The sequence below is a fragment of the Thunnus maccoyii genome, chromosome 15 (assembly GCF_910596095.1).
Source record: "Thunnus maccoyii chromosome 15, fThuMac1.1, whole genome shotgun sequence".
Lineage (NCBI taxonomy): Eukaryota > Metazoa > Chordata > Actinopteri > Scombriformes > Scombridae > Thunnus > Thunnus maccoyii.
The window spans coordinates 20,369,326-20,396,268 of record NC_056547.1 but is presented as its reverse complement, the minus strand read 5'-3'; the positions used below and the strand labels follow the sequence as shown (position 1 = coordinate 20,396,268).

Genomic DNA, 26,943 nt, shown 5'->3' with positions numbered 1-26,943 from the left:
CAGGTGGCACTGTCTTTACAGGTGTTAGGAGAGAGGAAACAGTACACCTCATTAATTTTCAATTTAGAAAAGACACAAATGCATTCCCATAATCCTCACAATGTCAGTGATCTTCATGTTGCATTTCTGTTACACTTTTATAGATTCTTGTAAAATAATCACATAAACACAGGAGAGGAATACAGTATGTATATGGATTTATGAAACCCTGAGGGTTGTATGCTGTGTAAGTAAATACTTAACAAGAGTTCACCTGCAAATTTCTCAGGTTTAAACTGAAGATGAGGCTTACTTGTTGCAAACCAGCCAAACAACAACATCTTGCGAGTGTTGGCCATATAGAATCTCAAAACAGAGGAAAACAGACACAACTTCTTGCAAGGATAGTCTTGCTCAAGCACTGAAGCATTAATTTAAAAAGGTAGCATTATTGGAAAATATCAAACATTTATACAGATTGTTAAGGAGTATCTCCTTGTTCAGGGGAGGAAAATTGCTTTACCAGCCATAATCTGTGTTTAAGAATGTTTCTGAGTTATATCAGGACTTTAAAAGTGCTTCTACACTGTATAGAAAAACTGAAGCTGTTACAAACTGTGTCAAGAGTCATGTTAAATATAGCTACTGGAAGACACTGTCCCTGGAGTGTGCATGTGTGTGTGTGTGTGGAGAGACTGTATGTAGTTTATGAGTAGGGAGAGCCCTCCTCTCACACACATTCAAAACATTCCACACTGGAAAAGATCAGAGGTCACATTGTCAGTATAAGGCGGGACACAGTTTGACACTCACATGTACGCACAAACACACACACACACACACAGCCTGCATCCAAACTAAACAAAGTCCTTGGCTGTCGTTGTATTGTCATTAACCTCCCATCTTCATATCCAGAGAAGAGGAGGAGGAAGATTGAAGTGCTTGATGAGTGTGGGATGAAGAACAGGGCGAGGCTCTGACTCATCGGAGGTGTGTCCTGATCCCAGGTGGTTTGGGGTTCACTGTAATAAGAGAGAGGAAAGATGAAGAAAAAGACAACCCAGTAGATGAGACTAGCAAATGTACTGAGCTGCTACTACCTCTGTTTTCTTTGCTGGGGTAGATCCGAGGGAAAGGCTTGAATTCATCGGGAGGGGGTAAGTCTTCTACAGGGTGGAACTGGAACTTGGATTCAAAGTCGTCTGCAGGGTTAGAGCGAAGATGAAGATTAGAGGCTGGCATTTTCTCCTCATTTTCAAATGATAAATGTTACTCAAGGTGTTCCTCTCCTCTCCAGGTAGAACAGCTTTCATCAACAGCCCAAAACTGACTTTCCTTCACCCTTACAAACATATTCTACCATCACAGGGGTGTTGGAAAGACACTAAAGTGTACTAATAATGATCTAGATACTTATTTTTCCTGCTGCTGTTTGCTGGTCTTCATGTCATCTGAATAACTAAATTACTTTATTGTAAAATGTCAGTCTCACCCAGACTGTGCAGGTGTCCATTCCTGAGACTGGATGGGGGCAGTGGAGGTGGTGGAGGGGGAGGAATGCGGCTGGACAGCTCGGTGGTGGGGGAGCGTGCCGGAGGAGCTGGAGGAGGAGCCAGACGACCAACACCTGTTAACACAGGAGACAAGACAACCTGTCAGTTATCAGCAATATGATCGTCAACATGAAAAATAGATCTAAATCTGATATGCTGGTGTCTAATCCCAACTGAGACTGCCAAGCCACACTCACACTTTTTTTCCACAAGTGTTGATTTGGATACATTGCTAAAAAACTAGAGGGTTTCACAACACATGCTTTCTTTAATGACTAGCTGTAGCAGATGCCACAGTTTTAAACCACTACTTGTTTGAAAGTTTCAGTCACATAAAGAGCTAGCAGCAGAGCCAGCAATTACTACATATCTTTCTACTACTGTTTTTTTCGTTGTTTATCTCTGGGCAACTGTGGCTCAGAGGTAGAGCAGGTTGTCCACCAATCGGAAGATCGGCAGGCAGTTTGATTCCCAGCTCCTCCATGTTGAAGTGGATACTGAAGCAAGATACTGAACCCCAAATTGCTCCCGAAGGCTGTGCCAAGGGTATGTGTGTGAATGCATTAGATAGTCCTCCTGATGAGCAGGTTGGCACTTTGCATGGCAGCCCCTACCATCAGTGTATGATTGTGTGGGTGAATGTTGGCATGCAGTGTAAAGTGCTTTGAGTGGTTGGAAGACTATAAAGGCATTATATGAGTGTAGTCCATTTACATAGTACTATGTGTGACGTCTTTATCAAATTTTCTATAATTAGTAATGTATGACAACATGCACAATGATTATACTGTGTCATAAACAAACCATGCTATTTGTACATTTTTACAACATATATGTTTACAATAGATTATTTAAAATTATGCTGTTGTTAGAAACGCTCAGATGAGTGAGCTGAAAACAATGTCTACATCACATCCCCTCCTCTGCAAAGTTTCTTTCCAGTTTAAGCCAGACTATATTTTAGTTTAATGTCCCTGAGCTCTGTCCAGCTCATGATGAGATGAAAAAACATCATCTATTGATTTGAAATGAGCCATCTCTCTTGTCCTTGTATTTTTTTGCGTCATCCCTGTCTCCATCTTACTGCTGATGGCTGTGCATTGTGTTTGAAGGTGAAAATCCTTTGGAGGCCTTGGAAAGGTCTCTCCATTCTGCCAAAAATATGACAGGAAGTTCTTTTGGTTGCAGCCTCTCTCTTTTTACCAGAATGAATAATGCAGATTGATAAAATTAGAGGAACAGTTTTGGTGTTCACCTACCTGCACTTCTGGGCACAGCAGGTGGCCGCCGGGTGGGGGCGTTCCAGGGGTATGAGGGTGGCAGAGAGCGCATGGTTGGGGAGGGCACTGGGGCCAACTTGGGCGGAGGAGGGGGGAGGGTAATTGGGCCGCTGGGGGTGAAAGAAGCAGGTAGAGGGGGAGGAGGAGGCGGGGGAGGAGGTCCAATAGGGCTGTCCCGCAGGATGGGGAACCTAGAAGGTTCAGAGTGGACTGGGGAGGGGAGTGGAGGGTAGAAGCAACCCGAGGAACGGTCCCCTGGGACACAGGAGGGAGATATGTGAGGTGGAGGAGGAGGAGGAGGAGGAGTAGAGGGCTGGGAGATGGAGGTGTGGTGGGGGTGCTGGATGGGGAGCCAGGTGGGCTTTGTGACCATGGATGGAGGCGGAGGGGGAGGGCAGGATGGGAGAGGTGGAGGCTTGTTGGCAGGCCGGTCCTGGAAGGCTTGAGGTGGGGGAGGTGGGGGAGGACCAGAGGGAGGAGCAGGTGGAGGCGGAGGGGGAGGGGAAGCAGGGAAAGAAGGTGGGTGCCTGCTGCTGTGAGAGGGGGAGGGAGGGGCAGAGGACGAGGGAGCGAGCGGACGGTAGGCGACGCTTTCTCGCTCCGTCGTCCTGTGAGGCTCAGAGTCTGCTGATATGGGCGGGTTCCACAGCGGCTTCAGGGAGGCTGAGGAGCTCGAACGCGTCACTTCAACACACACACACACACACGCACACAGAGGAGGAGAGAAAAATTCAGAAAAGACCACAAAATAGACACAAAATACATAAATCTAGTAAGATCTTAAGAATTTACCAACCTGGGGTCTTGCCTGATAAGTCTCTTTGACCTATAGGCTTCAGAGTGGGAAACCCTCCAGCAAAGAGCCCACCTAAAGAGGGTCCCACAGGTGCCATCCCTCCTGATGAGCCCTGAGAAGCACTAACACTGCTGGACACATCTCCAGTGCTAGCCTTGATGTCTGGGGAACAACACACATACACACACATTACAAGTGAGCTTTAATTTCAAGGATGTCAGTGGCCATTTAGTCAAAATTACAAAGTCAGGTGTTAGCTTTCATTTTCGTGAGAATGTTGTTCTTTAAAGGCTTTAGAAGCACAGTTTCAGGCCGGAACATGAATACATTTTGCACCACCCAAATTACCTGAGCTCCCGGAGGGCCAACTACACACCTTTTCACAAAAGAGAGCAGACTATTCCAACTGGCATGGATCCATACATGTAACCGACATTGCCACTTATAACTACTAGCCAATGGGCACATGTAGGTTAAGTTAACCTTCACATACTGTTCATATTCAGACCCTTCACAGTATCCCTCATAATTATTCTCCATACCAAATTTCTGCACAACAAATCATTCATGAATACCTTATCAGCCACAGACAAATGTGTGATTAATGAGAGTAAAGAGAGTTTATTAGCTTTTATGTTTTTGTTTATGGAGAAAAAATATTTACAATCACACTATATAATGGTCCTATGTTACATAAAACAGGGCAACATAAGTTCAATGAAGTATATTAAATGTGAAGAATGCAACAAATGTGTGTCAGCTGCACATAAATGTTTTTAAAAATTGAAACATTTTTGTATATTCAGGGTCACATTAGGAGAAGTCATCAAATTTCAGGCTAAAATAAAAAAAAGTATTTAAGGTGTTTTTACTGCTCTCAAATAAATAAAAGGGTCAAATCTGACCCTGAACAGTATATAAGGGTTAATTCATTGACTAACTGAACATACCCTTAATATATCCTATGATACCCTGGAACCCAATATGTCCTATATGAGGTGGTTTTTGATTGAAACTCATACAAAGCCTTTTACCATTACAGACACTATAGTGTGATTCAAATGTTTGTGACTGAATACATAAAACATAATAAAATACGTGAACGTCTGTTAAATCATTTAAAAGCAAATCAGTATCATTTTGCAGTCTTTTTTGTTCAGTGTAGTATGGATACAATGTGTGTCTTGGCTATTGTGTATACAGTGGTTTCCTATACTGCTTGCATCCTTATCTGCTATAGGGCATTCCTTCCTGAAGTGTGCTCTTGGTGTGTGAACGTGTGTGTGTGTCTATGCTCAAATATAGCCCAGAGAGAAACAACACACTCCCATTGAACTACACAACTTAAGACTGTCTCTCCCCTCTTGTTTTTCTCCCTCTTCCCTCAATTTCTTTCCTCCTTTACACATTATTGAATCTCCCTTCCCATATTCCTCACTCTGAGAATGACTAGACGCATTGTCTTGACACAGATTGAACATGTCTGTGTCTGTGTGCTTGTAGGGTGGTGAAGTTTTTTCCTCTTACTATCGACGGCGGGGGCACTGCGGTCGTTGACATGCGTGACTTTCCTGAGCCTGGTTCCTTTCTGGATGTCGGACAACAGGGCATTTCTTCCACCTCCTCCTCCACCAGACTGGAGCTTAGGAGGCTCCAATGGACACTGCCACACACAGAGGAGAACAGCACTTTTAAAAAATGTTGACCAGTGTTTTCACAATAGAATATATTACGTATATTCCATCTAGACTGTCCAACCCCGGCACAATCATTACCCCTCATATTCAGTTTTAGAAAACATTCATTGATTAATCGATTAGTTGACAGAAAATTAATCACCAACTATTTTGATAATAAATATCTGTTATGAAGCAAAAATGCATTTATGTAATTGCAGTAACATTTGCTGACTCCAGCTTCTCAAGTGTAATGAAATGCTGCTTTTCTTCATCTTGTATCACTGGAGAGTGAATACTTTTGAGTTTTTGTACTGTTGGTCAGACAAATCAAGCTATTTGATATTGTGCTGCACGCTAAAAATTACTGACATAGAGCAGGTCTAGACAGCGGCAAGGAAAAACTCCCCTTTAACAGGAAGAAACCTCGAGCAGAACCAGGCACTAATCGCGCACAACCATTTGTACAACTAACCACAGATTTGTGACATTTTTAAGGTAAAACTTGAGCTTGTTGCGTCAAACACTGGGTCAGAATATCCATATAATAGTTTGGATACATAACCGAACACTGATATAAAAATAACACTCATGCTGGGTCAAAACAAGCCATTGGTAAAGTTAATCCAGTGCTGCGTTGGCAGCATATATTTACTCAAATGGGTCCATTTTCAACAGTCAATCTTAGTGTGTGATTATTTTTCAATATTTTCTGATATTTTATAGTGTGTACAATTCAATGATTAATTTAAAAAATCAACATATTAATTGCTCATGAAAATAATCCTTAGATGCTGCCCTACTAAATATATATATATTTTAAAGATTTATGGTTGAATTTTACAAAACAAGTCACCTCACCTCCACCTCAGCTCTTTTAATAAACAAGGATACAAACAACAAAAGCAAGAAGATGCAGTGGAAGCATAAGGCTAATGGATATGAGACAAAGAAAGGGAGGTAAGGGGGAAAGAAACAGAAGGTTAGAATAAACCCTTTAGTTATATAGACAAATTCACAGGAAGCTTATTGTTTCATTCACATCACCCACTTTAAGAAGCCCTGTGACTTTAGAAACTAGTTAACTCTGCAGTGTGGAGGAGGCAACTCATTTAACATGAGGACACTGTGCGACTGCAGTGGAAACATAACACTCTTGTGCCACTGAGAGTCTGCTGTCTGCCCTACTGTGTGTACGTGCGTGTGTGTGTGTGTGCACTACCTCGATCAATAATGCAAACAACCTCCAGGTGTTTGGTTGATGGTCAGTGAGAAGAACACAAGTGAGTGTTTGCAATATTGTATGAGCGAGAGTTGGAGACAGAATTAGAGAAGAGCATACAGTCTTTGGTACCTGTGGCAGGGCAGCGCTGGGTGGTGGTGGGGGAGGGAGCCCTGGGGGAGGCGGAGGGGGAGGAGGTGGGACTGGCATGCCTAGGCCTCAGATACCTGTAGAAGACAATGCACACACTATAACACAGTCGCCATCCTTTTAATGCACTGTGGCCACTGACCAACTTCTTCTTCGTTTGTTTTTGTTTTTTTCTTCCTCCATGTCAGAAGCTGCCACTGTTTAAAGAGGCGCATTCAATGACCTCTTTCCCTCTTCCCTGGACAGGAAGAGCTTTCACCACCGTGCAGCACAAAACAGGAAACAGCAAGCGCTCCATCCTCTCTAGAGAAATCTGAAACATCCCCCACCCCACCCCCTGTCCTCCTCGTCTTCCCACAATGCCCTGTGGCAGGGACTTGGGAAAAGAACAATGGTGAGTGTTGTGTGAAAAGTAATAGACCCCTATCCTTCAGTCCCTCAATGACCAAAGGCCTTTACTGAAGTTATGTCCTAACTGGATGAGAAACACATTAAGGAAACTCCACAGGAAAATGCTACAGCGTGCACACACATTGTTCTTTTTTTCTGATTATACTGAACATATAAGTTACATGTTGTGATTCTGTTGACAACAGCAAAGTGGCAAAAGTACTCAGAATGTCGAAACAAAGTGAAAAAGCACCAGTGTCCACTAACATTTTTCCAAGAACAGCTCATGTCCAGGATTATGTCTCCACGCTTCAATCTCCTTCATTGTTGTAAGCAACTTGGCTGATATGATCCACAGCAACAGTCACTGAGACCTCCACCCAACTTGACATCATAAATTCTTGAAGAGCTGTCTTCCATGTCTGTGAGGGACTGAAAACAGCCTGAGGTTTGTGCGCATTCAGTCCTCTGTGGAATTTGCACATGCTCCTCCTTAGCAATTTAATAAAACACAGAACAGAACCTGTTTTTGTTGAATCTCTATGTATCTCATGCTTCATGCTTCCCCTCTATGCAGCTGGCAGACTGTCCACCATGGCTATTTCTATCTTCATATCTGTGTCAAGCATCTCTGTGACACTGCCAGTGTAGATCGTTCAAGGGGGGCAAAGTTGGCCACTGGTTAGCTGAGCTCTAGCAGAGCAGGTGGGAAGCAGAGTGGAAATGCACCTCTCGCACCAGTTGTTTGTTCTCCTTTGACTTGTAGAACATGTTGTTCCTCCTGAAGCAAAGAAGATTTTATGTGACACAGACAACCAGCTGGAACTGGCAGCTGCTGCAGCCAGAACAAGTGATTCACACACTTTTTTATGTCAAAGAGATACATAAAGATTGCATAAGACCAAAGAGCCCCGGTTGAGGTTGTGTTCTCATCGGGGACTCTGTGACTTGGGGTTACTGAAACTTTATGAATCAGCGGAGAGGGTGTAACTTTTATTACCTATTGTTCTATTCTGGAGACCCCAGTCCCTCTTCAACAGCTCAAAAAAATCATACTTAACATTGTTTTATCACCTCAATATTTCATGACCTTACCTAATTTTATGGGAATTTCACCTAAACATGACTTCAAACTGATAACATGTTGCAGACATCTGCTACAGAAAATGACCTGCATTTGGGGTCTCCCTAACTGTACATGGTACATGATTAAATACAATAGATTTTCATATACTCTATATCTATGACTGTTGTTGACAGTACTTTTCAAGCAGTATTACACCTCCCAAATAAGTCTATTTGGATATCTGTTATTAGAATTTTACAGTATAACATAATATTTATAACCTCTGAGACCAAAAATAATAAGTAACCTCATTATGTACACTATATATTTCTTTGTCTGTGAATGAGTTTTGTCAAATAAAGGGTTTGTTCATGCATAATATAGACAACATTAAATAGTTCCTTATTTGGTGTAATAATAACGCCTTATGTCCATTTCCATATTCTGTCATATTCATCAAATGTGCAAGCTCAGGTTAACTTGAAGAAAAAAACTATGTAAAGGAAAACATTGTTTAATGCAATCATTACTACTAATTTTACACTTTCAGCAGTGGGGTCTGTGGGACCCCAAACACTGAAGAATTAAAGCCGATGCCAACAAAACAAAAAACAATCACTCTTGTATATTTTTCTCTGTTAGGTGTGCACAAAACATATACTAAAATGAATGTTATTATTCTCCTGGCATGGCTGTTTGTTTGTTTGACCCGACTAAAGACTAACTGTGAAAAACCAGAAATGAGATACTGTAGTATTTTTGTCCTTTAAAGTAGACTATGGGGACAAAACTCCACCTTGATACCCATCCACCACAACAGAAAAGCTGTGAAACAAGACCCAGGTACACTTGATGCGCCATGGTGCCCGAACAGACAAATTCATCAGCTGTTAACAGCCCTCGTTGAAGGCTGTCTTATTTTTACGTGTTTCATGGCACAGTTTTGTAGCAATAAGGACAACCACCTGTCACATACACGTGTCCATTAATTAAATTACAATTAAAAGCAGTGAATTAGCCCATAGTAGTTTGTCTTACCTTCAGAAAGTAACGAAAATCCACCTGTTTGCAAGGAAAGCCTCAGTGAGAAGGAGCGCAGTAAACCGGGCTCATAGTGCGCTCCTCATAGCGGAGCAAGTTATTTTTAGTCAAATGGGGAAACCACTTCAACACTTCAACACATTAAGCTCCTGTAAACACATACAGTGACCTCCAGAAAGTCTCACTTTTACTTCATAATTGTGTCCATGTAGGAGAGGCTGCAAACATGTAACTGTGGTCTCTTGCACAATGGTCTCTTTATAGTTCTGGTTGTTTATGGTTTATTTTCCTGAGAGCGCACTGCAGGAGGCGAGCAGCTCAAGGCCACACCTTACCGCCCCACACTCAACCCGGGGGCCAATGGAGAGAGAGAGAGTGGGAGGACACTTGGCTCGTCATCCCCTCAAGTCACACTGAAGTTGCCAAGAAACTTTCTCTTACCTTAAATTACACCTGTGGAGTAAATTAAGAATTATGCATGCATGAAAACTGCTGTTGGCGTCTGCGCAGTAACTCCATTGATTTTTTTTTTCAAGTCAGTTTAATTCAGTTCTACTCAATTTTAATTTCAGGCTGTATGATTTTAGCACATTATCGCCCCCTCGTGTTCAAAATATAACATTACAAGTCATTATCCAAAGAACCTACTATCTGTTTCACTTAATGCATTATAATTAACGAGCTGCTGATAGATAACTGTATGACATTAATGTTTCAAATTTGAATCAGTCGTAACCCTGTTGTAAAACATGAATGCTGCAGGCACACACTCACACACACACCTCAAACTTTTAACAGTGACAGAGGAATGCAGTGACACAGGCGTGCTCCTCCCAGTATAATTTAGGCCTGGGTTTGACACGCGCTGCAGACACTTTATAAATAGCACTAATTCGTCGTAACTGCCTTGTTTTAGACAATGTGATAATCACACAATAGGCCCACTTTCCAGTTCAGCGATAACCACGCACCAACACAGCTGCCGGGAGGATTGACAGGAGTCTGTGGCATTTTTGTTTCATGTGTTAATTCAATTCATGCGAATTTTTAAAAATGTTTTAACTGTGAAATGTCTCATTTTTCTGTAAATTTCCTCCATGGCATATCGCTTTGGAGAGTAGGTTGTGATTGGGTAAGGTTATAAAACACACTCATGTACTCAATTGCAGCAGTTATCAGATTTATTTCTCAGATTTTCGCCTTCATTTAAGTATTCACAGGTGAGCCAAAAATACAGTAGTCCTACATACTGCTCAAACTACATTAGAGACCAGATCAGACTTCCATAGCATATCTTGGCCATATCTCATCAGCTGGATATGTTATCCTCTTACTTCAATATCAGTAGCTTTGTTTAGGACCTGTTATGTTGTATAAAATATCCTTCATACAAATTATTTGTGCGTTTAGCCAGCAAGTGTTTACTCCTTCTCATCATAAGTACATTTGTATATCTGACTAAAAGCTGCTCACAATTATTATTTAATGTATTCCAGTATAGCAGATTTTTCCCCCACACATAATATTAAATTATTTACACCTTCATAAACATCCTTCTAATAATCCTTTAGAATCAATATTTTTGTAAAAGCATTTGTAAAAAGGAGCATCCTTCATTCAAATATATATTAATCTTATTACAGAAATCATGTTAATATCTTATGAACAATATTTTCCTGAAGCATATCACACCTTCTCTTAAGTATTCTGAGGAATGTGCACTTGTTTTTGGGATCGTAGGTCAATTTATGAAAGAGGGAAACTGTGGTGCAGTAACCTCATTTTGGGGCTCTGAAGTGCTCACTACATTACTACTTTATCTTTTCTTTTGGGCATTTTTTGTAGGATATTGTTGGCAAAATGGCTCAATAACCATCACATGGAATAAATAAATATTCCATTTTAAAGTCACTTATTGTTTCTGTGGCCTTCAGGCACAAGTCCATCAACAAATGTCCAAATTTTCCAATATTTTTTGTCTTATTTAAACAGCTGCATCGCAGGTTTACCACATAACCTCATTCCTGCAGTATTGGGCTAAAAGTTGAATGCTCCTTGTCATCTTCATCATCACCAACATACAGCAGACCTCTTGATATGCCTCAAGAGAATCAAGCATCTTCATGTAACAGGCATCTTCATATACTCCTCACCATCACCGACTGTCCTCTTTCCCCGCTGCCACATTCTCTGTGTCTTTCTCCTCTATAGGAAGGCTCGAACGCACCTTCCTCTTCTCTTTAAATCGACCTGAGCGTGACACCTTCATGTTTCTGCGACACGTCTGTTCGTTGAAGACCGACTCCAGGTGGGAGTCGTCGTAGGTCTCATCACTGAGGAGGCTGGAGCTCTTGTTGGACTCTTGTGGAGACAGGGACTGGTCACCAGTGGTCTTGGAGGATGCTTCTGAGGGGTCTTTTGGCCTCTCAGGACGTTGTGCAAAAGGGTCAAAGTCTGCGCCAAAAGGGTTGGTTGAACCTGTGTCCTTTGAGCCTCCAGTCTTCCTCTTTGGCAAGAATGCCTTCCACCATGGGGTCCTTTCTGTCATCTTTGGACTGGAGGAGGGAGCTGGAAGAGGGTACAAATGTCAGAATTCGGCTGTAGTTAAGATGTTGTACTCCAATATTATTGTAACAGATGCAATTTCATTTCTGAGGTCATTTTACCAGCTGTCTAAGTGCTTTGAACAGGGTTCCTTAATGTTCTTCTTTCCAATTTATGGTAAAAACATAAAAATATTCCTTTAAAAATGTCTGCAATACTGTCATAAAATACTACTCTGCAACGACATAGTCCTAGTATCACAAATCATCACAAATCCTATTTTCTATTTGAATATCATGATCTGCCCTCTCTAAATTTGAATGTGCTTTGATTGTGATTGAATTCACCTCTCTGATAACCATTTTTCCACTGGTGAGACAGCTTCTTACCAACTAATTCTGTGAATAACCAGTGCAACCATGTTTACCTTCGCTGTAAAACTGGTTGAATGAGTCGTGAGAACTAAAGACCAAACCAAAGCAGTGATTCATGGGTGAACAATGCGCCAAAAAGGCTCTCTTGATCCCTTACCTGAGACAGAACAGGTGGCGAGGACACTTATAACGACCCAAACCAAGAGTAGATGATAAACTCTTGACTGTGCAGAGATATGAACCCACAGGACGGATCAGTGTCTTCCCCTTCAGTGGTGGAGCACTTGCAACAACTGTGACAGCAATCCTTCAAAGGGTCAGAGCAGTATCCATTTTACGCACGGGCAGGCTGTGCTGTCTCCTCACATCTCCCACCTCTAAAAAGTTTAATTTTTCCTCTGCCCCTCCTGACAAATATCTTGACTCTTCTTCAGCTATTCTCCAGAAACGTACGAATGCACAGACACATTTATAAGGAGAGGCTTTCGTCTACTGAACCAGCAGGTTTCCGCCTCCGAAACTCTCATCTCGAAGCACCTGTGCGCACTCTTGATTGGATGAAACCTCAGAGTCCGTCACGTGAGCGCTGCTCAGGTGAATCCACTGCAAACGGTAGGTGGGGCTTGTGGTTGCTTGGCAACATACCCCATGGGACCGTACACCTCTTCAGTGACAGATTAAAAAGAGAGCCCATTGTATCGGTGAGACCCAACCCATCCCAGGGAACCAAATTATGTTCCAATTTTTGGACGCCCATTATTTCAGACGACAATGACATGTGCGCTGTCACGCAAAGGAGAGGAGTGGAAGAGTGAGATATTTATTCAGTGGTGTTCATGGTGATAATAGCAACTGACCAAAAAAGTAGCATGCAGTTATGCTCTGAAAAGAGTCCCTGTGCTTTAACTATTTGAGTAGGGCGTGCGACAGGAAGAAATCTGGAGTCTCCTGAAATGACATCAACACACTAGACGTGCAATTGTTGCTGTTGTAAGTTCACATTAATTGAGGGGAAGCAGTTTGGCCTGGCGCCAGTTTCACCTGCTGGGGTACTTGTCACATGTGCTCCTTCCGGATGCTTTTGCTTGTCTTCCTACGGTACATTCAAGTCCAACTCTGGTGTCAGTTTCTATGAAGTTTTCCTGCATTTTTTCTGCCCAATTCTCTGACTTTCAGAATGACGCACAAACACATAACTAGAGCACATTCACTTATCTATGGCCCAGATAAACTGTGGCTCAGCACATGCTACAGTACATTTGCAACCAAATGTATAGGCTACATATATCCAATATACAGACACACCATTTTTTGACAGAATATGATGAGACAATGTATAGCAGGGTTTATATCACCCTTAAGGGCACCACTGTCAAACAAGCTGTAATTTGACTTTATCAACTGGTAACAAATATTATTATTAACTACTTAATATGGTAGTTGTAAACCATGAATAACAAGTTAGAAAGTCAGTAGTCATTACAGTATAAGTTTCTCACTCTACATATACAAATACTAATAAATCCTCCATACATGGTTATTGCAGTAATACATCAAGTCTACAGTTTGTAACAAAGTATGTTTACATAGTATATATGTACTTAAGTACAGTTTTACTTGGAGGCACTTGCACTTTTCTTGAGTGTTTCATTTCATGATACTTAATACTTCAGTTCCACTATATTTAGGAGGTAAATGTTGTACTTTTTACTCCATGATGAAACTCATGAAATATGATGAATTGTTATATACATATCAGCATATGATGTACTTATAATTACCTCCATTCACATTGAGGTATCAGTATCAAATCTACTAATACAATATTTAATAATATGATACTCATAGGCCATTTTTCTGCACAATGAGCACTTTGGCTTTTGACACTTAAAGTACATTTGCTGATTACACTTACATATATTTACTTAAGTAAAAATTTACATTGCATGATTTTACTTAAAATGACGTATTTGCACACTGTTGTATTGCTACTTTTACTAAAGTAAAGAATCTTTTCCAAAAAGTAAGTGGTCCATTGGAGGGGTTGTCCTGAAGAAATACTTATTAATGTCTTATAACTGATCTATAAAACAAAGAGAATTATTTATTCACAATTGAATACAATATATACGATAAAGGGTGCTTTATAAGAAATTGTCACCCAGTTGTGTGTTTGAATTTGTAAGTGAACAAGTGAGTGAATCAATAAATATATGAATTAGTGAATTAGTTGTAGATTGCATTACAAGATAATTCATATCATATAATGACATAACACAATACAACACTAAACTTTATTGTCCACAGTGAAATTTATCTACAGCTTCATTATTAAAGCATGATATAGAACAATAAAATGTATCAATAAGAAAAATCTCAGTTTAAAAGTATGAACAGTCTTAAGCTACAATTCATTCTTACTTGTTTGCAAGAAATTGCTGAACTACAGCAAAAGTTTCCATCTCCACTCCACTTCTTTGAATTCAGATAGGCTACATTATTCACATTAGTGATTAAAATCCATCACAAAAGATCTTTTTTTCTATCTTTTGTGCAGAGGCCAAGTTTCGGAGTGCATTGGATCCTCGTCATTCCTAGACGTTATGCTTAGTAAAGCTGTTTCTCTCTGTGTGCCTTTGGAATCCCAGGCCACATGGTTTCTGTGTGGGTCGGTGCCAACAGAGACGACTCAGTCTGGGCTGAGAAACAGAAACAGAAAGAGGAGGGAGGAATCAGAGAATGCCTGCTATCTTGCCCCTCCATGGTTACAGTGAAAGTTATTGTGGCAACAGGAAAGTGTGTCATACCTGTCTCTCTCTCTCTCTCTCTCTCTATCTCTCACCTGCTGGCAGCAGTCGGTGGCCTGCATACCTGGGGGACTCCCTCTCCTCCCATCTCCCATCTTAGTCGAAACTCTGCAGAGTCATTTCCTCACTCCACTACACAGTATGTCTGATTGTCTTTTATCCTGCACACGCACACAGGTATAAGATATGAATGGAATGGACTCTCACACACATTCTCACATATGAGATTACATAAATGTAGATGATACAGATGACCCTACAGAGGAACATTATAGGGGTGAAACTAATGATTATTTTCATTATCAATGAATCTGTTGATTATTTTTCTGATTAATAGATGAATTGTTTACTTTTTGAAAAAGATGTGGAAAAATGTTCATCACAGTCTCCTATAACTCAAGATGATGTCTTTACATTGCCTGGTTTCTCCAGCCAACACCACAAAACCCAAATATATTCCATTTGCAGTAATAAAAACAGCAAATCGTCACATTTTAGGAGCTGGAACCACCAAATATTTGCCATTTATTTTGTGTGTAATAAATTATTTAAACTTTAACAAAATTGTCAGTGAACTAAAAAGGCTTATCATTTTGACACTGCCACTTTCCCTACTCACTCACATCTCAACCTGATGCAGCTTCTTCTGACATAACTCCTCAGTTTTGCTCTGCCTCTCCGACTCTCTGTGACCAGATGCGCCATTCTCATGTGATCTCACGGATCTTTTATCTCTGTCCCATATCTCCTAATCTGTCTTCCTCTCCGCAGACCACAGGCATTCTCACTGAAAGGTGATCATTAACCTAAGCCAGATCAGATAAAGAAAACATGCATACAGAGATCTACATACACTATAAACATTGCTTTCAGATACAAATGACCTGCTCTGAAATACTGCAGTTAATATCATATATTTTTTGGCTGCCAAATGTAAAAATATACGTTGCTGGATTTCAATTACTTACAGATTCATTTTGAACCAAAATATATGAAGTAAACTGTAATTTTATTTATTGTATGTAACTGAAATTCCATTATTATCAGCTTGTAATTGATGTCAATAATTGTTTAAAAATTTTTAAAAAAGTCTGATCATGATCTATTTTTAATTATGTTGATTGATTGATTGATTGATTGATTGATTGATTGATTGATTGGCCTATGCAAGGTCATACCTTGAGACACATTTACAATGGAAGACACACTCCACTCACAACTCATTCAACTGTGCATAAATATTTATGTTGACACAGATGCTCCTGGTTCAAAATACAAGCACCTGTCCACACTTTGTATGTGATGACAGTAATGTGTTTGCATTACTCATGTTCTGTGTGTGTATTAGTCCAGTAAGTCATTGTTAAATGATAAACCTGAAGATGTCTTTTTGTCTTCGTGCAGTATTGAACAACAGGTTGAACCAAGGCGTGCTAGCTATGGGAAAGAGGGCAGGAAGGCAGCCAGTTGGACAGGTAGAGTCAGCTAACAAAAACATCTCAAAGGAAGTAAGCGGCTACTGTATCAAAGGATAGCAACCACACACACACACACAAACACACACACACAGATCTAGTTTACTGGCCTTCTCAGACAACACAAACCTTACAGGCCCTTTAAACACTCACTACCTCTCAGGTAAAGAAAAGTGTACGTTCTGAGTCACCAATGAGATTTTTATTTGTCTAATAGTAGAGGAAAGCAAGCAAAACAAATAAACAGATGTCTCTTCCAGGCGTTTGGGTGGAGCAGGACAAGCTCTGTTCTTGTGAATGAAACAAGTTTCTATGTATTGCATTGTGCGCTTGTGTTTGATTTGAGGATTGCATTGTTTGGCCGGTTTGCTTCTGTGCTTTTTAAGAGTTATTTATTTTTGGAGTCGGTAATTAAGGCTGAAACTCACCTGAGCTTCACCTCCAATCAGCACTCCACAAACTAGAGATGAAACCCTGTGGAATGCAGAAAGGAATCTAACAATTACATTTTCTTTGTTTATTTGTGTGTGTCTCCTAATTATTATTCTCAGAAGTGACGGACAGAGACGCACACAAACCTAAACGTGCAACCATGATTTAACACACACCTCTACATGCCTAATCTTAAACTAGTTGTATTCAAATTTCAACTTTAATTCACCTAAACTAGACTGTTGTAAGAGTGATGTCCTCCTGGTGAGTATAGGAACACATTCACCAAGACTCCTCCAGTTCTGATCATTTTTGTGGACATTTGAAACCCGTTTTTTTTATTTAAATATTTCCACCATCGTGTGTAACTGCAGGCTTTATGCGTCATTGCATTAACCTCAGCTTCCTCACCTAAACTCTCAGACAGCAACTGTAAAGTTCAAACTTTTCAGATTTTTTCATGGTTGCATTACATGGAGTACAAACAAAACACACAATACAATCATAACAAAACAACGGCTTCAATAAGGCACTTAATTTACACATAGCTTTTGGCTTATTCAACTACAATAACAACATTTTTACCTACATTTTTACAAAAGATTGACCTACATACTTTTCCTTTCACTGCAATATTAATGCAATGATTAAATTTATGACAGAGAACTTATGTCATTCTTTCAGTGAAATAACCAATTAGCCCTAAATTAGTTTTAATTAAAGAAAACCTGCAGAAGCTTATATATTGAGAACTTCACTACAGGCTCCTGATAAGCTCCACAGCTCTAAAATTCGACCAATCTAGCAGTCTGATGAGGCAGCAGGACTGCTGTCATGAAAGCTCTACTTCAAGCCGCACCTCATTACAAAACAAGTATCTTCTGTTATTTGACCAGTAGATGGGGCCAAATTTATTTCCTGATATCTTTTTTTTTTTAACATTTGTTGGTACTGCATATTGTGTCAACACAGGAATGGGGTTAACTGGTGAAAACACTGAGTAAATTTGTCGCTGTGACCCCTCTTAATGTGAGAGTGTGTGTCAAAGAAACATAAACTGTGTATTAGGTTACGTTACATTAACACAACTTGTATTATGATTATTACAAATAATGCATACTGCATATACTGTACATTCATCCCATTCCTCTATTTTTATTAATATTTAATATATCTTTATATTTTTATGCTTTATATCTTACATTTTCTTTTATTGTAAATTCTTCTTTTTTATATTATTCAGGATCTCTTAATTTTGTGTATATTTTGTGTATATTTTTGACTGCTACACACCAAACAACACTAAGTCAAATTCCTCGTATGTAATCTGATTACCTACTGGCAATAAATCTGATTCTGATTCTAATAGCATTTGTAGCAGCTGTACATTGTCCTTAGCAGAATAATCTGATTTACCCACCATATTATCCTATTTAACCCTGGAAGATATCAGAATAAATGTTGAACAGGTGAAGTTATTGAAACAGTCACAAAAATCATCTATGAGGCCCTCAAGATGTTGCAGTTCTCTATTTTGCACCTTCAATCTCAAATCATGGATGGATAGAAAAAAACATTTTACATACCATTTCAAGAGTGTGGCTCCAAAGGCGTGGCTCAGTTGGACCTGGACAAAGATGCCAGTTGAGAGGGTTCTTGTACTTCAGTGCTTCACTGAAACAGAAACACTTAATTTTAAAATAAAGGAAAAAGAGCAGTATCATATTATAATATAGTAGTATAGTAATAGCAATATAGCAATTATTATAAGTATTTTATTTGTGATTAGTTATTGAACTGAAATGCCAGTTGAAATGTGGTTGGGATGATCCAGTGACCTCAGTCTTTTTAACCGTGGAATCAAAAAATGTCTCAAGCCCAAAAACTTTGTACACATTTGTCTGGAGGATTCATTTAGGATTTGGGCATTTGAGGGATATTTGGACAGTCATTTGTGGGAAAGTGAGTGAGGTGAATCTGGTCCATACTGCATTGTAGTAGACCTAGAAGCTATTTTGCCAACCTACCAGAGAAGGGCGCTACTGCGATCAATTGGATATGAATCGCCTCACGCTGCAGAAGAAGAAGAAGCCGGCTACAGTAGAGGAACACTACTGTCATGTAATCTAAACGCGATCAAGGTTATACCGAAGATACTGGAGCAAAAACATGAACAGCATTTGACAAAAACAGTGGCACCATATATTGGTAAGAATAATGGTTCAGCAGCTTGTTATTTTCTGAAGTGTTGTGTCTGTCCAATAACTAACCGGAATATGTTAGCTTGTGAGCTAAACATCAGCCGCATGACGAAAGAGGTCACGCCAAACTCCTTTTAGATAATAATAGTAATACATTTAGTCGGTTTTAGATCAGTAATGGGTTAGAGTCGACCCGCTTATTATTCCTATCATCGTTTCCCATTAAAAAACACAATGGTGGGTGGATACGAGTAGTTTAAGTTAAGTTACGGCACGTTTTCATGTCGTTTTAGATATGGTTTACCTGACGGGAAGGCAAAGGTTTACTCGATCATTCCGTGAACGGAGTTTGGTTTGCGTTGACAGCGGTGACGTTTTAGCTCAACAAAGGCTCAGTGGTTGAACCTCAAGCTTTAAATTTAGAGAATATATCAGTCTAAAGAGAAAAAAAGTAAAACTGGTACTGTCATCGCTCATATTCACATATGCGACGCTAAGCGGAGACGACAGCAAGTCATCGTTTTAGGTCGCTCGACACTTGTGATGAGTGTCGCTCAACAGAAATGAAAGAGTCGCGCGACGTTTTCAGTTTATGCTTCGACGAAAGGTTTCAGTCGTCTCCATAGTAACCAGACGCTATCATCCAGCCGGCTTGTTTCGTTACAATATATCATCCCGACCAGGATTTATTGAGCAAGGAAGTTACACATTATCTAAAGTTACTACAGAAGAGGATTAGGGCCACGTGAAAAATGTGTTTGAGTTCAGAGTTTAAAGTCAGAAGTCTGAGTTCTGACTTTAAACTCAGAAGTCAAATACATTTTTCACATTTGGCCCATGGATATATGATGTGGCCCTAACCCTCTTCCGTAAATTACAGACCAGAAGGAAGTTCAGTGAAAACTACAATCTCCATGACGACACACTGCCCAATCACATTGCGCGACAAAATATGACGGTGTCTGCGACATAACAAAATTCTGAAAGGAAAGTGACGAGCGACACTTTTTTCCCCTCAAAAATACGTCATTTCGTGTCGAGCGACCTACCGTAAACCAGATAAATCACTAATACATCCATGATATCCACACACAGGTCACGATGAGCGTCCCCGGCATCCTTGTATCCGCTGCCCGAAGCTTCAGCCTGACGTGTCCGTCCACCAGTCTGCTCCGCTCCCGCCTGCTGGGAGCCAGCTCGATCAAAAGGTAGGTTTCATTTAATATATATCTGTCTCTCTCTCTTGTGGGGTATTTTCTCTACTGGCTGCTCACTCCTGAGAGGTGGGCAACAAGGGAACTATATTTTGACAATTGTTAGTTCTGCTGCATCTACTTTCCAAGTTTTTTAAGCGTGTTTTACCTTAAAGGATCAATTCAAAGCTTAAAAATAAGTTATCTCACTTATCCTTACTGTTACTCACATAGCCACACATAGAGTTCAGGCTTTACTCAACACCCAAATGTATTTTAATAATCATTATTTTTATTCTTTGAATACCACAAATGGACTTGCTTTCACCTCCACTGTATTAGGGCAGCACCAGAAGTGACATCTCAATACTTCACCACATAAAACCAAAACTATCTGCATGGCTATATGCAACTCGGTGTAAGTTTTAATTTGGATGAACTGGCCCTTTAAGTTCGCACAACCTTGCTGACAATAAGGGCAAAGTCCACTCGCCTTTTTCAGTATTTCTTGTCACATAACGCTGCTGTCTCTCTTCTCAAAGAGTTGTTCTTGGCGTTCAAGGCAAGTGACAAAAGATATCTCCTTTTTTACTTTTTTAGAAGAAATATGACCTCCAGAAGACAAATGGACCATCTAGAGAGGACAGCGAGCAACAGCAGACAAAATGTAAGTTAATGTTTTGTTTCTGGATATATTCGTCTTGACTGTAACCATTTCCTGTGCAGTATCAAATGCTGATCCAGACAGTTAATCTATTCTTAATCTCCACACAGGCTCTGTATCCTGCCAAAGTATGTGGCATCATAAACGAGTCAGAAACAGTCAAACGCTTGAGAATAGCCGTCCATCCAGACTTCAGCTTCAAAGCAGGACAGTGGTGAGTAGACACATTTTAAGTCTTGTCCCATTCATTAAAGGTTTGCTTTTTTTCATCGGATTAATCAAAACCTGTTACATTGTGTTGCACAAAGTAGACTAAGAAGAGTATTGAGACTTAGATTTTATTAAACTAACTTCACCATCACAAAAAAAGTGCTGAAAATGCAGTTTGGTGAAATCTACACACATGTAAGGACAGAAAAAGGCAACAAGACTGTTATGTAATTAAGCCAGTGATTCAGCCTGGCTGTTGATTGTTCACCACCATGTTTTGACATATAATTGTCAGATTGCACTGCTGTAAAATAATGAATATACACAGCCTTTCAGAATACGTTGAAAATACACTGGGCACGCTCTTCTCTGTTTTCTCACGGCATTGGATACCATAGTAAAAGAATAAGGTTTTAGTAAACAACTGAAGAATATATATTTGAATGCAGTTTACAGGACTGATGTTGAGCTGTAGTAACAGCAGAGTGAGTAAGTCATGCTTAGACACCAGAAACCTGCCTCTGCTCAGTTTTTCTCAAACCGTAAAAGTTCTCGTAGTAGTTTTTCTGGCTTGCAAAAACAAATAGAACTTGCTTTGTTTGTAAGTAATAAGTGGAACTTGCCAAAATATGTCTCTCTTTCCACTTGAGTTTGCTTTAATATCTTTTTGCCTGTAGTGCTTATTCTTACCACAAGGTGGTGGCATTGTTTGATTTCTCTCACTACAGGCCTTGAGGTTTTCATTTCTTTAAAAACTTTTGACAGTAAACATGAGTTACAGTCTTACTTAATCTACATCTAAAGCAGTTGAAGACAGTGTGCTGTCAAGGGATGTATCAGATGAAACAAAGGAAGGATTTAGTCAAAGCTTCTGAATGATTTAGAGCTTTTAGTTAAATAGTTTTTGGGGACTTAATGAGCTCAAGTGTCCTCATAAGTTTGAGTAGGTGACTGCTGAATGCACAGTGGTTGCATGTATTCTTTTTACTTTTTTTTTTGACTGATGCACAACATTGGGAAATGTTTTAGCTTTACAGCTGACTCCATGTGACTGTCTGATAACCATAATAGCAAGTTAAGTATTTCTTAGAAAAAAGTTCTGCTTTCATCAGAGTCTGTGTCTGTCAGTCAGTGCTGCCAGTGTTAATTGCTCTACCATGCAGCATACAGTACTAACACGAGCCCATACTGTAGGTGGGCGGTGGTGAGATATAAAACTGGCAGCCAGCTGCCCTGCGGTGCCTGATAATGAATGTAAATAGATGGAAATCCTTGAGTTTCAGTGTTTCTGAGAAAAAGGACTGTTTAGTCGTTGGTCTCCAGGTGGGAGAGGAGGAGGAGGAGAAGAAGAAGAAGAAGAAGGAGGTGGGTGGAACATATGTGTGCGTCTCCACAGCAAATCCATATTTATGATGCCTCTGAGGCTTGTGGAGTCAGTGTCTCTCTCTGGTGTAACAGTGGGTCATTGTGTTGGTGGAACATTAGCCCAACTGTTTAGCATTGCTGTTTTCCTCTGGGGGTACTCTGCTCTGCCTGCTGATGGACAGATGCCGCCATGTTGGGTATAAGTTTGGGACGCAACACTTTGAATAAACTAACTAGCAGGCAACTTTCCATCTGGTTTTGTTTTGTTCTGCTTGCTTTCTAGAACAGGCTGCCCTCCTCACTGAGGTCAAGGGGCACTTCTCTGCCCACAATCACACTTTGACCTGGAGTTCAACATGTTTTTACTCTTGAATTAAGTATTGTTTAAAGATCAGAATAGTCAGCTTTTTTTTCTAGTCCTCATTGTCACGTTAAAGAGAAGAACTGTCGTGGCTAGTGGGGAAACTTCACAGGTTTTAGCCCAAAATAATCTGACAATCATGCTTTGTGTGCAGGGTGGACTTCTTCATTCCTGGTGTAGAGAAGGTGGGAGGTTTCTCCATGTGCTCCAGCCCGGGTTTGCTGCAGAGGGATGGAGTCATTGAACTGGCTGTCAAATACAGCAAACACCCCCCGGCACATTGGATTCACACCACGGTGAGTGGGACAGTCCCTCGCTGAATGATGTAGATGACATTCTAAGGATGCAATTATGATATGGAAAATCCCCATTAATACAGTGAGACATGCAGAAACACAACAAGTGGAGCATCAGGGTGTTGAGAAATGGTTTTATATAGTCACACCACTGAAAGTGAAAAGTCAGATGATATTTTCACAATTGGAGCCATCATCTATATCATCAAGTCAGCTGATCGACTGCTGGTGGGTTTCAGCTGCCAGGCATCAACTTGGTGTGGCTTCCTCCATCCTTCTCTCTCCCTCTCCCCACAGTCTGCTGCCTTTTTAAATTTTTTTTTTTAGTAAACCTTGTAAGTCCTTTGTTAGTAACTATCAGAACTACTTGGAAGGAAACAATTATCTGATAGGAATCACTGCACCACCTGTATAAGTCATAGCACTACCGATTTAAACACACAAGTGAAAGCTGAGGAGTTCTGTACAAAAGGTATCAGCTGTTATATGAAGGACACATGACTCAAGTTAAGAAATTATTATCAACTCTGATTGAACATTTAGTGCAACCACTTAAATAATTCCTTTTTTCATTATTTGCTTCTAGATTTTGTTGCCTTTATGTCCCTGATGTGTCTGCATCTCTGTGTAATTGCTATTAAGTATTAGTTCAAGTGAACTGACAGTTAGAAACATGTAGTATTTGTGAAACAGAACTATAAAAGTTCATCTAAAAAATTCTGAACTCTTTATACTATGCAAGCCCACATAGAGTAAATAATGCAAAATGTGTAACATTCTGTTTTATCTATCAAGCATGTGCTCCAAAAAGTCTTTTTTTGTCAGTATTCTTTTCTATGAGTAGTTGCATGAATATGAAGAATGTTTTCCTCCAGCTCACCTTAACCTCTCTATAGTCTGCGTGTTTGTTTGCAGCTTCTATGTTTGATGATGGGCCCTAATAAATAGCTCTGAGCTACTCTGCTGTGTGTAAATAAGTAACAGAAAGTAGTGTGATGTGCCTAAGTGTTCAGCGACATGCAGCTCTCAGCTCTGGGATCGTTTGATAATCCTTTTGTTTGATATTGTTTACCTCCCGGTGAGCAGGAACGGTGTAGAGACCGTGATAGCCGATTAAGAGTGCGTGCATTATTATGCATACACGCTCTCATATGTGTACAAAAGCAGATGAAGGCATATTTTCTGCTCTTTTTGACTTCAAAAGACATCCTCTGTGCAACTTGTGAAATTGCTTTCACCCATACTGTAACATAGGTATTTTGAGTGTATGCATCCTGATCTAAAAGTGTCTTTTTTGCTATTTCCTGAGGCTAGTCTAAGATGTAGTGTAATTTTCTTTAAATTTATTCCTCATATCTCAGAAAAAGGTGTGTTCCAGCTGCTGATTACAGGAGTCAAAATGTCAAAGTTACCTGGCTTAACTCTTTTGAATGCTCTCCTCTCCATTTCCCTCCTCTCAGTGTACACTGGGCTCCCACGTGGCCATGCGTGTCGGCGGGGACTTCTTCTTCGACCCGTCGCCCACTGACTCCTCTGTGGATTTGCTGCTGGTGGCTGGAGGTGTAGGGATCAACCCCCTGTACTCTATTTTGTTGCACATGACAGATCTGCTGCATGTCAACCACGCCTCGGGCGGGCGGGACTACAACATAGGCTCCACCCATCTCTGTTACAGCGCTAAGAACACCCAGGAGCTGCTCTTCAAGGTGTGTTCTTGTATTATGCTTTTAGGACACCTGAGGGGGGGTTATTTGCTGATTTGTGAGTTTGAGTGTCATTATTAAGTGTACAACAGTGTTCACCTGAAGGTGTGTGTCAGTATATATGAAGAAACTATTACAAATGTATTACTTCCTACCTTCTGTGTCCCCAGAGGTCCATCATGGAGGCGTGCCGGGAGTTCCCTGACAAGCTGTCCTGTGATTTCCATGTCACGCAACAAAGCACAGATGTGGACTCACACCTCCAGCCATTTATCAAGCGTAAGTAATGCACACGCACTCATACACACATCCACCTTTCTTTGTTAAGCTGAAATGATTGAGTGAACGTCACATTCTACTGCATCTCGTCTTTGTTGATTAATCTGTGTCACCGTGTAGAACAGGCACTATCAAAGCTCCACACCGGCGACTCGGATGCCACAAGGAGTCTTGATTAATCGATTGACTTCCCTTTGTGTCTCCCCAGACGGAAGAATCACGGAGGAACAGTTGAGGGCTCATGTAGACCCACAGAGGACTTTGTGTTACCTGTGCGGGCCACCGCCCATGATTGAAGCAGTTTCAAAAACCCTCATGGAGCTCGGCCTCCCAAAAGACAGAATCATCTTCGAGAAGTGGTGGTAGAAAAACTCCTACAATTCCCAGAGACCTACAGGGTTGTTCTCCTGACTCCTGCTCCTTTTTTTTTTTTTTTTTTTTTTGGTCTGGGTGTGTTGAGAATGGAAAGAAGCTGAAATATTCCGATGATGTGGACGTTGATGTGCGTGCTCAAGTAGTTGCGGGAATTCAACCTCCAATCTGCTGCTGCTGAAACCTGACCTGTGTATGATCTGTGATAGACCGCTGGGACCACCCACTCTTCAGCTAGCAGCTGACTCACAGAAACAGTAGAAATGAGTTTTATTTCTTACAATGAACAACATAAGACTGGGTAATTATTGACTTTTAGTAAGCCATTGTTCAGCTTGTTGCAATAAATCTGCAACTCCAGTGTCCCCAACATGTGTATGATGGACACATTGACACAGATGTTACACAGATTCAAGTCCTATCTCATTTCCAGCCTCAACTTGCTTGACTGAAGTGCTACTTAAAACAAATTAATGGATGATGTTTAGTTATTTTTACCTGAATGTTCATGCATTCACCTTTACAAGCATGTCTTAAAGCTGTAGTTTGACATTATGGGAAAAACTGTTTGCTGAGAGTTAGATGAGAAAATCATGATCACTCACATTATTACGTTAAATATGAAACTTCAGCCAGCAGCCAGGTAGCTTAGCATAAAAACTGGAAATGCACGCTATCCCGTGGTAAGAAAACCCACCTACTAGCACCTCTAAAGTTCACTAGATACTGTGTTATACACTAAAAACAAATTTTAATGTTACACCAAATTCTCAGCAAGCAAATGAATAAGTGAATTTCCCAAAATGTTGAACTGTTCCTTTAAAGGCCCTGGGACATGAACAAAATAGCAATCTGTGCCACTATTTTACACTGTACACTATGTTTAAGGACTTATTTTCTTATATCAAAATACCTCTAATTTGATGAAATGTTTTATTAGAAGTGTTATACCATATATATAATTGGTGGTACCACTATTTATTTGCAGAAATTTGCTATTTATTTGCTGAACGTAAGATTTTAGAGTTGGTTAGAGTTAAGAGCGATGCTTTTCTACAGTTTACTCGAATAATTTGACACTATTGAGTGCATTTTTGGAGTCAAAAATTTAAATCACCCACATATTGGCCAATGTCCCCGTTTTACTCACTTACACTGTTAGAAGCATACACAGTGCCCATCTCACACTTTCCCTCAATCACACATGTTCACATACCCATAAACGCTTTCTCATCCCGGGGTGGAGCGAATATCCCATGGTGCACTGTAATGGAACCTCCAGGTGGTCTCTGATTGGCTTGGATCACCGAACATCCCTTGGAGATGGTTGCAGGCTTCTTGCCGTCGTCTCTCAGCGGGGGATATGCTGTTGACTCATTTGAGTTGTTTCCGCCTTTCTTCCTCATATGAGGAAAACTGTTTATGCTGGTAACGTGAGATTTAAAGGAAATAAAGGAAATTGAGTCAATTTGTTTTTTAAACACTTTATTGACCTCTTCTTTTATGTAAAGACT

General features: G+C 40.4%; 3 protein-coding genes and 1 long non-coding RNA gene across 9 annotated transcripts; 1 reads left to right on the top strand and 3 right to left on the bottom strand.

Moving 5' to 3' along the window:
- Positions 1-33: 33 nt before the first annotated feature.
- Positions 34-9,596, bottom strand: wipf3 (WAS/WASL interacting protein family member 3). Of its 2 annotated transcripts, XM_042436618.1 has the most exons (10): positions 9,151-9,596; positions 7,570-7,827; positions 7,314-7,478; positions 6,639-6,733; positions 5,136-5,271; positions 3,609-3,770; positions 2,792-3,496; positions 1,472-1,606; positions 1,080-1,181; positions 34-1,001 (listed from the first exon to the last, which is right to left on the bottom strand). In XM_042436618.1, the coding sequence occupies exons 4-10, from the start codon at positions 6,714-6,716 to the stop codon at positions 961-963; spliced, it is 1,359 nt and encodes a 452-aa protein (XP_042292552.1). In that variant the 5' UTR covers positions 6,717-6,733; positions 7,314-7,478; positions 7,570-7,827; positions 9,151-9,596; the 3' UTR covers positions 34-960. The 2 variants fall into 2 exon arrangements, with proteins under 2 accessions (XP_042292552.1, XP_042292553.1); XM_042436619.1 differs by lacking the exons at positions 7,314-7,478; positions 7,570-7,827.
- Positions 9,597-10,319: 723 nt separating this feature from the next.
- Positions 10,320-12,620, bottom strand: LOC121913308 (proline-rich protein 15). Its single transcript, XM_042435987.1, has 2 exons — positions 12,229-12,620; positions 10,320-11,721 (listed from the first exon to the last, which is right to left on the bottom strand). Exon 2 carries the CDS (start codon positions 11,699-11,701, stop codon positions 11,309-11,311), a length of 393 nt encoding a protein of 130 aa, XP_042291921.1. The 5' UTR covers positions 11,702-11,721; positions 12,229-12,620; the 3' UTR covers positions 10,320-11,308.
- Positions 12,621-14,343: 1,723 nt separating this feature from the next.
- LOC121912631 lies at positions 14,344-20,027 on the bottom strand. Of its 5 annotated transcripts, XR_006100123.1 has the most exons (7): positions 19,291-20,027; positions 18,813-18,858; positions 18,372-18,459; positions 16,782-16,827; positions 15,502-15,684; positions 14,914-15,039; positions 14,344-14,770 (listed from the first exon to the last, which is right to left on the bottom strand). It is a non-coding gene; the product is annotated as an uncharacterized LOC121912631 (long non-coding RNA). The 5 variants fall into 5 exon arrangements; XR_006100126.1 differs by lacking the exon at positions 18,813-18,858; XR_006100125.1 differs by lacking the exon at positions 19,291-20,027 and having other exon boundaries at positions 14,879-15,039; positions 18,813-18,900.
- oxnad1 (oxidoreductase NAD-binding domain containing 1) lies at positions 18,877-26,912 on the top strand. The gene is made up of 8 exons (XM_042434864.1): positions 18,877-18,993; positions 20,082-20,194; positions 20,780-20,846; positions 20,954-21,057; positions 22,934-23,075; positions 24,536-24,781; positions 24,949-25,057; positions 25,266-26,912. Exons 2-8 carry the CDS (start codon positions 20,088-20,090, stop codon positions 25,421-25,423), a joined length of 933 nt encoding a protein of 310 aa, XP_042290798.1. The 5' UTR covers positions 18,877-18,993; positions 20,082-20,087; the 3' UTR covers positions 25,424-26,912.
- The last annotated feature ends 31 nt before the right edge of the window (positions 26,913-26,943 follow it).